At 40.7% G+C, this 18419-nt stretch overlaps 1 protein-coding gene across 1 annotated transcript in view; it reads right to left on the reverse strand.

Moving 5' to 3' along the window:
• Positions 1–18419, reverse strand: part of DNAH11 (dynein axonemal heavy chain 11) — a 358576-nt gene that overhangs the window by 277551 nt on the left and 62606 nt on the right. Inside the window, 9 exon segments of the mRNA XM_040472462.1 lie at positions 331–553; positions 1049–1218; positions 1299–1553; positions 1777–2109; positions 9909–10301; positions 10676–10780; positions 16904–17099; positions 17650–17774; positions 18085–18222. Of these exon segments, the coding sequence (XP_040328396.1) occupies positions 331–553; positions 1049–1218; positions 1299–1553; positions 1777–2109; positions 9909–10301; positions 10676–10780; positions 16904–17099; positions 17650–17774; positions 18085–18222 (1938 nt within the window).

Here is an 18419-nt window from a genome sequence, read left to right on the forward strand (position 1 = left end):
TTCAGGTCTTAAAGTCAAGGTAAAGTGGAACTCCAAAGAGCACCTCTGAGGCTGTTACCTAAATACCGTCCAATTAGAAGGCAGTGAAGGACAGCAGTTGATATGGAGTATTTTGGCATGAAACACTCCTAGATTTGTGCTGGCTGGTTTTACGATTTATGTGACTTTGAAAAATTTATTAACTCATTAAGTTTCAGATCCCTAACCTGTAAAATACAAGCAGGGGTCTAGAGTGTACGTTGTTAAAGGATGGCATAAGAGAGGGGATGTAAAAAGCTTGGCTAAAGTAGGTGCTCAACTTAATTGTGGTTATTTTACCAGTGCGCTTACCTCCAGCTGAATATAGACTTGCTCAGGCATCTTCTGGCCATAGGTTTCCAAGAGTGCGATGGTTTGTTTTAGTGGTTCGAAGAGTTCATCAGTAGTTCTCTGTCGGCTTCTTACCGCCAGAAGATGCCCCATGATATCAACCAAACCATCATGATCACCCTCACTTAAATCTCTCTGAAGTCCAGCATCTGTGTCCTTTATAAAGTCTTGTAGCTCGTTCAGACTATTAAATACACAGAAATATACATGCACACACACACACACACACACAAAGACATGCAAACCCAAATTAAGCTCATTAAAACCTTTAGAAGACTTCTGATAGAATCTTATGGTCACTATTTACCTATTTTTTTTTTTTTAATTTTTTTTTTCAACGTTTATTTATTTTTGCGACAGAGAGAGACAGAGCATGAACGGGGGACGGGCAGAGAGAGAGGGAGACACAGAATCGGAAACAGGCTCCAGGCTCCGAGCCATCAGCCCAGAGCCTGACGCGGGGCTCGAACTCACGGACCGCGAGATCGTGACCTGGCTGAAGTCGGACGCTTAACCGACTGCGCCACCTAGGCGCCCCACTATTTACCTATTTAAACATCACTCGTTATCTCTGTTAAGAAACCGGCAGTTTTAATGTTCTTAAAATTTTGATCTCAATATTAGAAAGCAGTCAGCTGTTCAGAGTTGTAATTCCAAATACCAAAGCAAAGAAGGCTACCTGTCTACGACAAATCTCAAAAGATGCTCCTGAAACATCCAGCTCCATTTCTTAATAATGTTCAGCAAGCTCACTTTGAAGGGCTTCATGTCCACCTTGAACCAGCTATCAAACACTCTGAAGTCATCAAACTTGCTCATCTGAACATACAAAGCTTCATAAATGTCAATCTATAATTAGAAAAAAAAAATGACTGTAACAGTTCAGTCAAAATCAAAGAAGTACCTTAAAGACTAATGGTTTTCCTTGCCTGTTCTCTGAACTGTTGGAGAGTTGGTGGTTGTTCAGGGACTTCTTCGTTTGCATGAGCATCTGTCTCCTCAGATGACATACTGTGGCCATACAGGAGAAAATGCCTCATGAACTCAGATCGGTCATCAACCCAGAGGTAAGCGTATGTGTCCAGAGTATTTCTAAAGTCCAAGACTTTGTTGATGACGTCTGCCACTCTGTTCATTATCTCCTGCCTGACTTCTGCCAGGCCTAACATATTCTCCATGTCATTCTAAATGAGAGGAAAGCCAAACATTTATTAAAAGCAACCTCGCTTCATCAACTATATGCAACAGAACTTACTCACTGAAATTCTTCAATGGGAGAGCAGTTGGCACAATCAATCAAAAACCGTGTTGTCGTTTCCCAGCGTCTCATTTCCTAGTGTTCCCCATTACCTCAATTTATGTTTGAATCATTAACAAAACATAAATACCCATTTACAAAGAAAATACCTGATAATTGGCGATTTCCAGATGTGCTGCCACCCGCTTCATCTGGGCAGACATTCTGAAACTACTGCATAGCACTCCCTCCACCAGATCATAGAAGCCATCCCCAGCCTCTCGTTCTAAAGAAGGTTTAAACAGAATCTCAGGGGGCGTGAGGATCATCTGTGCTTGAAAAAACGGCACAGGTTTCAGTTGTTTCTCCATATTCATCAGAAAGAAATCTAAGTCGTGCATGATAGCTTGAAAAAAGCCTTCCACCACAATGTCATCAATGAATTCTACATAAATCTTCCACGTATCCAGAGAAGGATTTGCTCTGAAGAGCTTCCTGTTTTCCTACAAACGTAAATATTAACAGAGGAGTATAAACAACAGTGAGTACAAAAATGAAAGCTTTACGTTTAAATATTTTGTTAAAAAAATATTTTGCTCCTGCACAAGTCAGGAACATTTAAATGCTAGGTTGTAGAACCTTAAGCTAAATAGTAAAAATCGAAGCAGTTGTTGTGACATTTGTATCAGTTATAAAATACATTCAAAAGTCATTCTTTAAAGGAAAAATAATTATGAAAATTGCATCTTCAAATACGAACAAGAAATTCTTGAGTTCCGAACACATTCTGTATGTCCTGGACATAGGCTCCAGTTCTTGCTCTGTCCCTAACTCCAAGGGGCCTAGGACATGGTCTTCCAGGGCCCAAGGTGTAGGTTTCCCAAACTGGCCCTTCAGAGAACACTGTTCTGGAACATCCAAGGTCACTAAGTCAGCAAAGCGCTCTGTCCTGCAGGCCTTTCTTGGAGATTCACTGTTCCACTATTATAAGTTCACTTACGTTGGTTTAACCAAAACACAAAGAACACTTTGTGCAAAGCACCTATAAGCCACCTACGGAATAGTAACCCAGCTTGGGGAAAACAGGCTTGGTGAAGTCGAAACTCTCTTTGTGCTTCAACAATATTAAGTTCTTCTACTTCAACATCTCCCGAGTGTGAGTGATGAATAGGCAGTAGGGCATGACGGGGTCGGACACAGATATGCATCAAGACTGCTAGAGGTGGGGCATACAGTGTGACAGACCTAGGGACACAGATTTGAAAAGATCAGGTGGGCAGCACGGCTGATTCCAGAGACACCTTTCTGAGTGGCAAAGGTTACATAGGCATTACAGTCCAGAGAGCAGAGGCCCAACTCAGAAACGAGAGCACAGACAAAAGGAGACCCTGGAATAAGAGCTGGTTACAAGGCAGACTATACTCTTTGCTTTTTTTTGATCTTTTGCTACTGTGGGTATATGATCCAGGATTCAAAGGTGTGTGTTACTTGCAAGAACCAGAAATAAAGAGGTGATAAAAATGGGCCAAGATTAGAAAGTTCTTTGAGGGATTTCTTGCCCTCAAGCAAATTTAAGGGCCTCTCCTTTGAGAAATGCTATCTTGCGCATCCAGGTGGACTATTCATATCTGTATATATCTGTAGTATATGTGACCCACTACCCTGGAGTTGTGCAGTAGACATCCTGGGCAATTGTACATAGCAGTCTCGGTTCCTTTGTGTGCACTAGAAAGAAGAAATATAGATCTTAGAGCCGAAAACACAAAAATCCTTAAAGACCATCTTGTTAAGTCTCTTCATTTTAAAGATATAAAAACAAAGACCTAAGACATACCAAGTGTCACAGGGGTAGGAAGTTAGCAACTAAGCTAGAACTAGAAACAGGACCTCTGGACTCCCGAGGGCAGGTCTTTTCCAAACACGTCACAGCCCTGCCCACACCTTGCTTTCACACTTCTACCTTCAGACTGTGAGAGAATACATTTCTGACACTACAAGCCCCCCATTTGTGGTACTCTGTTACCGCAGCCCTAGAATGTTCATACAGGCAGCAATCAAAGAAAGAAAGCCGCGACAAAGTCTGTCCGAGCAAGCTGTTATCAGTAAGGACAATTAAAACTTAGAAACTTCAGACAAACTTGGAAGCCAAAAGAAACTTTGAAACCCGTATTAATGTTTTTCTTTTTTTGCTACACTACGCTCAACACAGCATATCAAGTGCGCCACACGTCACATTTTGGTGAGCAGGTGTGTTCTCCTTCACACCCCTTCTTCACTCTGTGTCTTCATCCTCATTCGCCAGCCTCTCCTGGTTTTCCTCCTACTGTGTCATGTTCCTTTTCTGCACCTTGGGCTCGTTCTTCTTCCTCCTCCCGGTTTCCTAAGGTTCTTCTTCCTCCTCCCTGTTTCCCCACAGACCTGCCCTTGACTTACTTCTGTTCTCTAGCTACACAGCTCTTGGGGATCTCATGAGCTTAAATGTCATGGCCACCGACTTCTTTTTCACGGGCACTTCCAGTTTACAGCCCTTTCCCAAACTCCAGAACTAGTAAATCCAACCGCTGCCACAACTCCTCCTCATCTGACAGATGCCTCACATTAGGGGTACCTGGGTGGCTCAGTCTGTTCGTCAACTTCAGCTCAGGTCATGATGTCACAGTTTGTGAGTTTGAGCCCCGTGTTGGGCTCTGTGCTGACAGCTCAGAGCCTGGAGCCTGCTTCGGACCCTGTGTCTCCCTCTCTCTCTGCCTCTTCCCTGCTCACACTGTCTGTCTGTCTCTCTCTCTCTCAAAAATAAAGAAACATTTTTTTAAATGTCTAAGACTGACATCTTTTCTTCTCAGCTGTCCTCTTGCTCACACAGCCTTTCCTACCTGAATGTCTGAATGGATTGCAACTTCATCTTTCCAGCTGATGGGCACCAAACTCTTAGAATAGCCTCCTTCTTTGATGTTCCACATCCAATTCTGTTTGTTTTACTTAATTTAAAATAGATGCAGAACCCAACCACTCCTAATTATCTCCACAGTCACCTCCCCGGTCCAGGTACCACCATCTGTCACCTAGATTGCTGCCACAGTAACCCACCAGGCCCTCTACCTTCCCTGTGGTCTTGTTTCAACAGGACAGCCTGACTCTGGTCTGAGCACCGTGTCTATCTATAGAGATTCCATATAACAAACGCACTCAGAAGGAAATACTGAATTTGCTCTTTGGTTCCTGTTCTTTTTTCCTTATGAAGAATGAAAAATGAACTTCCCCACATTCCCCTCACCAGAGCTGCCCCTCTGTGAGCACCACAACCCTGTACTTTGCTGTCCTCTCTCCAGTCACTACAGATTAGCTGCCCATGTTCCTGTCTACAGCCAACATCCCCATGTATGTATGCAATCCCATTCCTTCCAAGACTTTCCTCAGTCATTATTTCTCCTCTCCTAGATCATTCCAATCAACTTCTATCACCCCAAAACATCAACCAGCATTAAAAATAAAATCCTCCCAGGGGTGCCTGGGTGGCTCAGTTGGTTAAGAGTCCAACTCTTAGTTTCAGCTCAGGTCATGATCTCACAGTTCGCAAGATCGAGTCCTATGTCGGGCTCTGCACTGTCGGTGGGATTCTCTGGTTGGGATTCTCTCTCTCCCCCTCCACCACTCACACTGTCTCTGTCTCTCTCAAAAATAAATAAACTTAAAAAAAAAATCTTCCCAAGGCACCTGCATGGCAGAATTGGTTAGGCATATGACTCTTGATTTCAGCTCAGGTCATGATCTCATTGTCGTGAAATTGAGCCCCAGATCAGACTCTGAGTGACAGCACAGAGCCTGCTTGGGATTCTGCACCCCCCTCGCACAGGCACTCTCTCTCTGCCCCTCCCCCACTCACATATTTTCTCTCTGCCTCCTCTCCCTCCCTCCCTCAAAATAAATAAACTTTTAAAATTCTTTTTTTTTTTAATTTTTTTTTCAACGTTTATTTATTTTTGGGACAGAGAGAGACAGAGCATGAACGGGGGAGGGGCAGAGAGAGAGGGAGACACAGAATCGGAAACAGGCTCCAGGCTCTGAGCCATCAGCCCAGAGCCTAATGCGGGGCTCGAACTCACAGACCGCGAGATCGTGACCTGGCTGAAGTCGGACGCTTAACCGACTGCGCCACCCAGGCGCCCCGAAACTTTTAAAATTCTTAATCAAAAATAAACAAAACAATGGGGCACCTGGGTGGCTTAGTCAGTTAATCAGCTGACTTCTACTCAGGTCACCATCTCACAGTTCAGTAGTTCAAGACCCATGTTGGACTCTGTGCTGACAGCTCAGAGCCTTGGAGCCTGCTACAGATTCTGTGTCTCCCTCTCTCTCTGCCCCTCCCCCCATTCACATTCTATCTCTCTCAAAAATAAACATTTTTAAAAAACCATTTTAATTTAAAAACAAGTAAATAAATAACTATACAAAACAAAATAAAATAAAATCCTCCCCATCCCTGACACGCCCCAGGCACTGTGCAGTTTTCAGTTCCCACCCCCTAGAGCTCCTGAATTTAGAGGATTTCTGGTCCCATTTCTCCCATTCTCGTCAGTCGCTCCAATTTGGCTTCCATTCTATTGAGTTAGCTCTGTCACAGTCACCAATGGCTCCCATGGTGCAAAATCTGACTGCCAATCTCGGCCCTCATTTTCCGGTCATAAATCAGGACGGGACAAAGTCAAACGCTTCCTCCTTCTTGAAATCCTTTCTTGACGGGATTTCCAGGACAGCATCTCTCTTGATTTTCCCTCTACTTCACTGGCCTTCTCCGCTTCCTGTGCTGGACCTTGCCCTCCTCCCTGGCCTCAGGGATGACTTCAAGGTCAGTCCTCGGGCCTCTCTTCTATCTACAATTAATCCCTACCTGAAGCCAGGTAAGTCTGTGGCTTCCCATATGACATACATGCTCCCGGCTCTCAGCTCTGTGTCACTGGCCTAGACTTCTAACCCCAAAGTCCAGACTCGACTGCAGTGCCAGCCTATGCAAAATATCCCCTTGAGCGTGCCTCTCTCACTAACATGGCCCAAGCCAAAGCCTCTCTCTTCATACAAAATCCACTCTCTCACAGTCTTCCCCATATCACTAAAGGGAAACTCCAATTTTCCAGTTGCTCAGACCAAAAAATCTCAACTCATCCTTGACATCGCTCTCTCCTGACTCACCACAGCAAATCCTGGTGGTTCCACCTTCAACATACATCCAGCATGACTGCTTCTATCGCTACCGTTCTGACCCAAGCCATTGTCGCCTGAATTATTAAACTAATCTCCTAATGGTCTCTCTACCTCCTACAACCTCCTTGCTCCCCAACCCCTGATTTACAGTCAACAGGCCAAGCCTTGGAACAGAGAGTCTCTGCTGCCATTTCACCTCCCAGTACAAACCAAATTTCTCATAATGGCCCCCATCCCCTATGATGGATCCTTAGTCCCTTCTAAGCTTTTATCAGCTACCACTATTCCCCTTATGAATTCTGCTTCAGGCATGCTGGCTCTCTAACTGATCCTGGGACAGGCCAACTGTGTTCTTTCCTCAAACTTCTGTACTTTTGCTACCTACAGCATCCTTCTCCTGATATCTACATGGCTCATTCTCTTTCCCTTCTGGTTCAATGCAGAACTGCTACCTTATTAAGAAAGTGTTTCAAACCACTTCGTATAAAATACCCCCCCCCCCCATACAAATCAGCAAGGTAGAACTCAAACTTTCACTACTCACAGGTGACATGATACTCTATGTAGAAAACCCAAAAGCCTCCATTGAAAAACTGCTAGAAGCAGTACATGAATTTAGCAAAGTCACAGGATATAAATCAATGTGAAGAAATCTGTCACATTTCTATACACCGCTAGCAAAGCAGCAGAAAAAGAAATCAAGGAACCGATCCAATTTGCAATTGCACCTAAAACGGTAAGATACCTAGGAATAAACCTAACTGAAGAGGTAAAAGATCTGTACTCCAAAAACTATAGAACGCTTATGAAAAAACCTGAATAGGACACAAAGAAATGAAAAAGGCTTCCATGCTCATGGATTAGAAGAAAAAACATTGTTAAGATGTCTACACTACCCAGAGCAATCTACACATTTAATGCAATCCCTATGAATATATTACCAACATTGTTCAGAGCTAGAACAAACAATCCTAAAATTTATATGGAACCACAAAAGACCCTGAATAGCCAAGGCAATCCTAAAAAAGAAAAACACAACTGGAGGTATCACAATCCTGGATTTCAAGCTATATTACAAAGCTATAATATATGTACTATATAGTATGGGCACAAAAACAGACACATAGATCAATGGAACAGAATAGAAAACCCCAAAATGGACTCCCAACTATATGGTCAACTCATCTTCAACGAAGCAGGAAAGGGTAGTCAGTGGAAAAAAGACAGTCGTCAACAAATGGTGTTGGGAAAACCGGATGGCTACAGGCAGAAGAATGAAACTGGACCACTTTCTTACACCATACATACAAAAAGAAATTCAAAATGGATGAAAGATCTAAATGTCCAACAGAAACCATCAAAATCCTAGAGGAGAGCACAAGCAGCAACCTCTTTGACCTTGGCCACATCAACTTCTTACTAGACATGTTGCCAATGGGAAACAAAAGGAAAAATAAACTACTGGGACTTCATCTAGATAAAAAGCTTCTGCACAGTAAAGTAAAAAATCAACAAAACTAAAAGGCAGCCTATGGAATGGGAGAAGATATTTGCAAAGGATCTATCTGTTAAAAGGTTAATAACCAAAATATTAGAGAACACCCAAAAAACAACCCAGTTAAGAAATGGGCAGAAGGCATGAATAGACACTTTCCCAAAGAAGACATCCAGACAGCCAACACATGAAAAGATGTTAAACATCACTCATCATCAGGGAAATACAAATCAAAACCATGAGATACCACCTCACACCCATTAGAATGGCTAAAATTAACAACACAACAAACAACAGGTGTTGGTGAGGATGTGGGAAAGGGGAATCCTCTTGTACTGCTGGTGGGAATGCAAACTGATGCAGCCACTCTGGAAAACTGTGTGGAGGTTCCTCAAGAAACTACAACTAGAACTACCCTACAATTCAGCAATTGCACTATTAGGTATTTACCCAAAGGAGACAAAAATACAGATTCAAAGGGGTACATGCATTCCAATGTTTATAGCAGCATTATCAACAAAAGCTAAACTATGGAGAGAGCCCAAATGTTCATCTGATGATGGATAAATAAAATGTGATACACACACGAACACACACACACATACAATGGAATATTAGCAATCAAAAAGAATGAAATCCTGCCATTTGCAATGATGTGGATGGAAGTAGAATGTATCATGCTAAACGAAATAAATCAGAGAAAGACAAATACCGTATGATTTCACTCGTATGTGAAATTTAAGAAACAAAACAGATGAACATATGGAAAGCGGGGGGAATAAAAAGACCAGGGAAGGAAACAAATCACAAAAGACTTAATGATAGAGAATAGACTGTGGGTTGACGGAGGGAGGAGGGTGGAAATCGGACTAGATGGGTGATGGGCATTAAGGAGGGCACTTGTTGTAATGAGCACTGGTTGTTGAACATAGGTGATGAATCCCTGAATCCTACTCTGTAATCAATATCGCACTGAATGTTAACTAACTAGAATTTTAAAAAGTACACCTCCCCTACCAATGATTCCGTATCCTACCTGCTCTATTTTTTACCATTTATCCTATGACCAATTGACTTATTCTGTTTTTGTTATTGTCTCTATTTTCCAACTAGAATATAAGGTCCAACAGATAAGGGACTTTTTGTTTGGTTACTTTTATTTTTCTGCCTTGTTCTATTTTATTTTATTTTCTCTTAAATTGACAACTCTAGAATAGTTTTAAAAATTCAAATACTTGTTAAAAAAAAAAAAGAGTGACTACTTATCACCACCCTTAGAAGGCTGAGAGGGTGGCAGGAGATGACGCAGACAAGACGGCTGACACAGGCACCCCACCAACAATGCTAGCTATGGACAGCTGCCACAAGAGCATGTAGCTATGACAAACACAAGGATCCCCTCTCTAGCCTTTGCGTTTCATGAAAGTATCTCACATTCCAATAGGCGAGCAAGACAAATTTCTCCATTTTAAATGCTTAACAAAACCACACATAAAGCTCTCTCAGCCCTAATAAAACAATCCTGCATTATAAGGTTGTGTAGGTCTGCTGCCTTCTCAGCTAATTGAAAAGCTCTTCAATCTATTTCAAAACCTTAAAAGCAATTACCTCCACCAAGTTATGTATCTTGCAGCCATCTTCCTGAATTCGCTTGTACTTTTTAGAGAACAAATCACTCTTGTCCTCCAAGGTAAAGACAGCCTCCCTTCGGTGCTCCCTCCTGGGCAGAAGCGTACACTCGGCCCACGCCTTCATGGTTTGCTGGATGACTTTAACATTGCTCCGCGCACGCTCAACTCTGTGTGCCAATTCCGCCGTCGCTGTGTGCACCCTCTCGATGTATCCCCAGCAGTCATCCTGCCACGTCAGCGACGTCGCGGCTGCCTCTAGTTGCTCATCCACGGCCCTCAGCTCCTCTTCAACCAGAGGGTATTCCACTTCCAGAAGAGTCTGCTTCAGCTGATTATATCCTTGCACAAGAAGTTCAAGATTTCCAATGTACTGAGCAAAGGAAATCCCCAAACAAAAAGGGCCAAATATGTTATAGCTATGTATCTTAAAGGCATCAAAGTACTATTGGTCTACATGTTAATAATTACAAATCAAGACACTTGTTCTTGTGTTCAGCGGTGCGTAGGTGGCTCGGTCGGCTGAGCATCTGACTCCTGATTTTGGCTCAGGTCATGATCCCAGGGTCATGGGATCAAGCTTTGCATTCGGGGCCCATGATGAATGTGGAGTCTATTTAAGATTCTCTTTCTCCCTCCACCCCTCTGCCCAGCTCACGCTCACTCTCCCTCTCTCAAAAAAATAAAAAAAGAAAAACACAAGTAAAAAAAATATTTCTGTTCAAAAAATACCCTAAAAACACTAACCTTTAAAATAGTGTTTCTCTTTTTGAAGATGGCTAAAGCTGAATCTGGTATGTTGGATTTCTTCAACATCAAAAGGTATTTCACTTCTCTCAATACAGCCACTAGCTTTTAAAAGAAAATCAAGGATCATTATGTATTTTAAGAAGAGCATTCTCTTTCAACACACATTAAAATCCCAACACTTAAAATTTCATCCAATGGTTACAATACTCTCAAACTGTCAAGGCTTAACTGACTGAGGCTGCTGTTTCACACGCTTTTTAAGCATACACGTAACAATCATACATTCCTTATGATGTGGAAATATAAATAATAAAGGTATCTATCACTGGTTATGGCCCACAGTCAGGGAAAGAATTTAAGCAAAAGACAGCAACATGTGCACATGGACAGATGAAATTGAAGGCCATAAACGGACCTCAATGTTTTCCCAGTACCTTCTTCCTGTTACAATGTTTGTTTTGAAAACATAAATGTGTTCCAATGTGATTGATACACTAGCAAAGTGAGGATACCACCTATTTTGTCTATGCTTATCTGCAATTTCATTAGGAAGAAACACCAGGTAAAAGTAAAAACCGCACCCAACTCAACTGGAAAGCTTAGAAATAGGCAAGGAGCACCTGGGTGGCTCAGTTGGTTGAGTGTCTATTTCAGCTTGGGTTATGATCCCAGGATCATAGGAGTGAGCCGCATCCGCTCCCCAGTGAGTGTGGAACCTGCTTGGAATTCTGTCTCTCTGCCCCTCATGCTCTCCAATAAAAATTTTAAAAATTAGGGGCGCCTGGATGGCTCAGTCAGTTAAGCACCCAACTTCGGCTCAGGTTATGACCTCACGACTTGGCTCGTGAGTTCAAGCCCTCGTCAGCCTCTGAGCCAATAGCTCAGAGCCTGGGGCCCACTTCAGATTCTGTGTCTCCCTCTCTCTCTGCCCCTCCCCTGCTCACACTCTTATTCTCTCACAAAAATAAATATTAAAAAAAACCTTTTTAATTAAAAAAATCATTTAGAAATACACAAAATGCTCATATGCAAACAGCCACCAAGTACTTCAGTTCATTCACGCATGAGGAGCCACGCCCACTCACCTGCAGGGGTGGGAGGGGGGTACAACTTTCTGCCTGGTATCAGAGAACTCTCCTTCCATCACTTCACAGTAACACACAAACTGCAACCTTTCCAACACCTACTTCCATGAGCAAACTTCAGGTCTTTGTCAAGGGAAAGTCATATTTACTGTGGTAGCTACATATTATTTATTTATCCATTTAAAATGTATAAAATAATGCTGTTTTTCCTACATTCCTTTTTTTAAAATTTTTATTTAAATTCATTAACACACAGTGTGATATTAGTTTCAGGTGTACAATACAGTGATTCAACATTTCTGTGCAACACTCAGGGCTCATCACATTAAGTGCACTCCTTCATCCCCATCACCTACCTCACCCATGACTCCAACCACCTTCCCTCTGATAACCATTAGTTTGTTCTCTCTAGTTAAGAGTCTGTTTCTTGGTTTGCCTCTTTCTTTTTTTCCCTCTTTTTTTTTTTAAATTGCATCCAAGTTGGTTAACATACAGTGTAATTCCAGAATAGAATTTACTGATTCGTCACTCATATATAACACCCAGTACTCATCCCAACAAGCGTCCTCCTTAATGTCCCTTACCCATTTAGCCTCCCCCCCCACCCACCCACCTTGCCTCTAGTAACTCTCAGTTTGTTCTCTGGATTTAAGACTCTCTTATGGTTTGTCTGTTTTTATATTATTTTTGCTTCCCTTCCTTTATGTTCATCTGTCTTGTATCTTAAATTTCACATATGAGTGAAGTCATATGATAGTTGTCTTTCTCTGACTTACTTCACTTAGCATAATACACTCTAGGTTCCATCCATGTTGTTGCAAATGGCAAAATTTCATCCTTTTTGATTACTGAGAAATATTACACACACACAATCTTCTTTATCTTCTTTATCCATTCATCAGTCGATGGACATTTGGGCTCTTTCCGGACTTAGGCTATTGTCAACAGCGCTGCTATAAAAACTGGGGTGCATATGCCCCTTCGAAACATCCCACCTGTAACCCTTGGATAAATACCTAGTAGTGCAATTAGTGGGTCATAGGGTAGTTCTATTTTTAATTTTTTGAGGAACCCCCAACTGTTCTCCAGAGTGGCTGTACCAGTTTGCATTCCCACCAGCAGTGCAAAAGAGATCCTCTTTCTCTGCATCCTCACCAACATCTATTGTTGCCTGAGTCGTTAATGTTAGCCATTCTGACAGGTGTGAGGTGGTATCTCGTTGTGGTTTTGATTTGTATTTCTCTGATGATGAGTGATGTTGAGCATCTTTTCATGTGTCTGTTAGCCATCTGTATGTTTTCTTTGGAAAAGTGTCTTTTACCAATTTCTTCACTGAATTATTTTTGGGTGTTGAATTTAATCAGTTCTTTATAGATTTTGGATACTAACCCTTTATCTGATAGGTTATTTGCAGGTATCTTCTCCCATTCCATCAGCTGTCTTTTAGTTTTGCTGATAGTTTCCTTCACCGTGAAGAAGCTTTTTATCTTGATGAGGTCCCAATAGTTCATTTTTTCTTCTGTTTCTTTGCCTACGGAGACATGTCTAGTAAGAAGTTGCTGTGGCCAGGGTCAAAGAATTTCTTGCCTGTTATCTTTTCTAAGATTTTAATAGCTTTCTAATATTTAGGTCTTTCATCCATTTTGAGTTTATTTTTGCGTATGGTGTAAGAAAGTGGTCCAGGTTCATTCTCCTGCATGTCGCTGTCCAGTTTTCCCAGCACCACTTGCTGAAGAGACTGTCTTTATTCCATTGGATACTCTTTGCTGCTTTGTCAAAGATGAGTTGGCCATACCTTTGTGGGTTCATTTATGGCTTCTCTCTTCTGTTCAATTGATCTATGTGTCTGTTATGCCAGTACCATACTGTCTTGATGATTACAGCTTTGTAATACAGCTTAAAGACTGGAATTGTGATGCCTCCTGCTCTGGTTTTCTTTTTCAGGATTGCTTTGGCTATTCGGAGTCTTTTCTGGTTCCATACAAATTTGAGGATTATTTTTTCTAGCTCTGTGAAGAATGCTGGTGTTATTTTGATAGGTATTGCATTGAGTATGTAGAGTGCTTTGGACAGTATTGACATTTTAACAATATATGTTCTTCCTATCCAGGAGCATGGAATGTTTTTCCTTTTTTTTTTTTTTTTTTTTTTTTGGAAATCTTCAATTTCTTTTATTAACTTTCTATAGTTTTCAGTGTACAGATCTTACACCTCTCTGATTAGGTTTATTCCTAGGTATTATGGGTTTTGGTGCAATTGTAAACGGGATCGATTCCTTGATTTCTCTTTCTGCTACTTCATAACTGGTGTATAGAAATGCAACCAACTTCTAAACACTGATTTTATATCCTGTGACTGAATCCTGTGCTGAATTCATGGATCAGTTCTAGCAGTTTGGGGTGGAGTCTTTTCTTTTTCACATAGAGTATCATGTTGTCTTCAAAAAGTGCAAGTTTGACTTCCTCCTTGCTGACTTGGATGCCTTTTTTGTGTGTGTTGTCTGATTACTGAGGTTAGGACTTCCAACACTATGTTGAATAACAGTGGTGAGAGTGGAAATCCTTGTTTTCCTGACCTTAGGGGGAAAGCTCTATTTTTCCCCATTGAGGATGATGTTAGCAGTGGGTTTTTCATATATGGCTTTTATGATCTTGAGGTACTACATTCCTGTTTCTTTAATGCATTGCTTACAGTTGTTTTAGGTTTATTTACTTATTTTGAAAGAACAAGTGAGGGAGGGACAGAGAGAGGCGGAGAAAGAACTTCAAGAAGGCTCCACACTATGCACAGAACCCTACATGGGGCTGGATCTCATTACCATGAGATCATGAACTGAGCTGATAACATCAGTCAGACACTTAATCATCCAAGCCACCCAAGCACCCCTTGCTTACAGCTTTTAAAGTATGACAGCCCTAACCCCATTTTCCCTATAAGCCCAGTACTTTTTACAGTGCAATCTTTCCTAGTGCAGTGATTTTTAGGAAGGCATATGTCATGTAGCAGAAATGACTACACCTCTGAATCACAGGCTCTGAGGAAAAGACTGCACAACACCTTTTTAAGGTAGACCAGTTGACTCCCTTAGATTGTTACACCACAGGTTAACTAGTAACATATAGTCTGTGTTTTTATCATCCCTTCAGGTATAAACACAGGAATTATCCCTGGAACTTCTCACGAATTTAGTTTCTGTAAGCTGGTTTTATGAAATTAGGGATGAAAGAAACCCTCAGTTCTCCAGGTCATGTATTTATACATGTATGTGCTAAGGTTTGTAAACATAACTAAGTGATGCTATTCTCTGTACTATTTCAGGGCAACAGATCAGAATTTGGGTGCAGATTATGACAATAAAATCCAGTGAGGCCCATTTCCTACCTAGGTATACAATACAACTGACATGAAAGGGAAATCACTAAAAAACAGTATATAATCTTCACTATCTAAAAAATTAGCCAAATTTTGACTAATTTTTTTGTAAAAGCAACTCACAAATAGATATTTTTATATGTTTGCCCTTTCCTGTAAAGCACATTCTTTTAGGTAAATAGAAAAGTTTAGGAGTGCCTCGATGGCTCAGTTGGGTAAATAGCCAAATCTTGATTTTGGCTCAGATCATGATCTTACGGTTCATGAAATGAAGCCCTGCATGGGACTCACACTGACAGCACAGAGCCTGCTTAGGATTCTCCCTCTCTCTCTCTCTCTCTCTCTCTGCCCCTCCCCCACTTGTACTCTCCCCCTATCTCTCTCTCTCAAAATACATAAACATTAAGAAAAAGCTTATTTTGTGTCTCCTGCCAAGCTCTCAAAGTTGGAAATAAGTTAAAATACATATATGCCTACATATATATCATTTAGCAAATATATGCACAGAGAGTACATTATATATAAATATAAGCAAACCATAGGTAATTTCTATTAAACTTTCTGTGTTTTCATTATTACATTCTTATCAATTACATAACATGTAATGAGGTTTTGAGAAAATAAACTTCCTCAGAGAATTTATGAAATTTCTTTTTGTTATATGGTTTATCATAAAATAAAAATGATCTCTCTTCAATAAAGGTAAATTTCATCCTGGATACTACTTAGCTGTTCATTTTTTTTTAATTTTTTTTTAATCTTTTTTTTTGAGAGAGAGAGAGAGAGAGAGAAAGAATGCGAGCAGGGGAGGGGCAGAGACAGAGGGAGACACAGAATCCGAAGCAGGCTCCAGGCTCCGAGCTGTCAGCACAAACCCTAGCCCAACGCTTGAACTCATGAACCGCGAGGTCATGACCTGAGCCAAAGTCGGACGCTCAACCAACTGAGCCACCCAGGCGCCCCTTAACTGTTCACACTATTTGGGGCATTTATATGTTGTTTTGTGTTTTTCTGAAAACTATTTTATAAGAATTACTAATTTAACATATTAGAGTTTATTGTCCCTTTGAAAGATATTATGACAAATCATTTACCATTATCCACCCAAAGGATTAAAAAAGGTCTCTCATTCCATACATTTTGTCAACTCCCCAAACCTTAACTTCTGTGATAAAATTTTAGTGAACCAAAAGCAAATAAAATTCAAGCCAGAAAACTGATAAAGACTATAATTACATTCAATTGAGCTAACATTAGGTATTACCACACGTCAGACACTATGCTGGAATCAAAAAACACAAAGGTAAAATGGAATGGACCCCACTCTCAACTCATTATTCAGTGAAGGTAGAAGTGGCAATTACAAGGCAAAATAAACAGTAATTAATACAGCATTTGGGAAACCAATCTCTAAAACTACAACCTATTAGAAGTTGTTTTCAGGGGGCACCTGAGTGGCTCAGTTAGTTGAGCGTCTAAATTCAACTCACGTCATGATCTCGCGGTTTGTAGGTTTGAGCCTCGCTTCGGGCTGGCTGCTGTCAGAGTGAAGCCCAGTTCAGATCCTCTGTCCCCCTTTCTCTCTACCCCTCCCCCACTGGTGCTCTCTCTTCTCTCAAAAATAAGTTTTTTTTTTTTAAGTTTTCAGTTATATTCCTAATGGCACGGACAGTCTCCCAAAATTAAATATAAATGGCTGGAAGCATCAGAGACTTACTTGTAATAAAAATGCTATCTATGAAACAACTTAAAAATATCAAACCCCTACCTTTGGGTCAAAGTTGACACTGAGAAGACCATTTATGGCACTGAATTTAACCAAGGGTTGATTCAAATTGAATTCACAGATTTCATCAACATTACTTTTCCATTCATCATAGATAGAATTTTCAAATTGGTCTAGCAAAGTTGTCATTTCAGTATACTTCTGATAAACTAGGGCATCATCAGGACTTTCCAAGAATCTGTAGGAATACGATTTTTCTACATATTAGATTTCAGCTTGACTACTTGACAGTAAAACATAAAATAGAAAGTATGATAAAATGTACTATAAAAACAGGAATAGAAACAATAAATGCCAAATAATGGTTATGAATTGTCTTTGCCTTAAAAGACAGTTATCAAATTAATGGAACTCCAAAGATGTAACTGAATGTCAACAGCAGAAAGTTCCCAATTCCTACAAAGAAGAGAGGCAGGTACAGAAAATCTGCAAAATAAAAGGAGTGCTAGTTACTGAAGAAAAGTAACAAAAAGCTACCAACGTATTGTCAGTGAAAACGAAAAGTGAAAAGAAATTATGCATGGACCTAAAGAGATGAAGTTTTAAGAGTCCCATTGAATGCATTTTAAAATCATGAAGATGAATCCTTCTCAATGAACTGAGCCAAGTAAGAGTCAAATGTAAGGGCAAAGACTCTGTAAGTGCTAAAATGAACAGCTCACTGACCCCCATAAAAATTGCCTGTCTCATTAGGATGGTTTTACCGTGAAATAAGCCTAATAACTTACAAATACCGGAGAGATGCAAAATTGGACCAAAACGTTTGAAGTCGTTCAAGGACCTCTTTAGCCCATTTGATGTTGCCTGAGGTAAAAGGCATATTCCTGTGGAGAACTACATTTCCACGTTCAATCTGCAAATTGATATTTTGGTGAAGAGGAAGAAAGGAAATATGTAATCAGAGTGCATTCCAACCTTGTAAGCAATTGTTCATTTTGGTAGTTTTACAGTACAAACACATAAAACGTAGGTGTTAAGAACTTGAGTAGTAGGGTTATGGTCCTAAGCCAAGTTCATCTGCATAAAGAAACCAATTAAATAAAGGCATAAAAGGCTTAGGGCCCATATCTACTCTTTAGGTATCATTAAATCAAGTCCCAATTGATGGTCATTACCCACAAAAATGATGCTGTGGATGTGCTCAACTTCACCCCCCTACTTACCTGCTTCACGTGTTCATTATACAACTGCTTACACATATCCAACTCCACGTCAAACATGAGCACTAGTGTGCTATAATGTGGGCTGAAGATTTCCATGACAACCGGTTTCTCTAGAAAATTCCCAAATACGGTCAAAAGCTGTGAAAAATCAAAGTTACCAGGTTAAGAACTGTGGGTTTTTAATACAAATACTCCATTATTTCCCCCCATTAAACCTCCTATATGACTAGAGATAAAACAAAATTCTAGAACCCTAAGAGAATCCTAAAGTACCTCCAAATTGAAAACATTTGTCCAATAAAGCAAATACTAAATGTAAAGCAATTTCCCTGCCT

Source organism: Herpailurus yagouaroundi, unplaced genomic scaffold (assembly GCF_014898765.1).
Source record: "Herpailurus yagouaroundi ecotype Mexico unplaced genomic scaffold, PumYag 100, whole genome shotgun sequence".
Taxonomy (NCBI): Eukaryota; Metazoa; Chordata; class Mammalia; order Carnivora; family Felidae; genus Herpailurus; species Herpailurus yagouaroundi.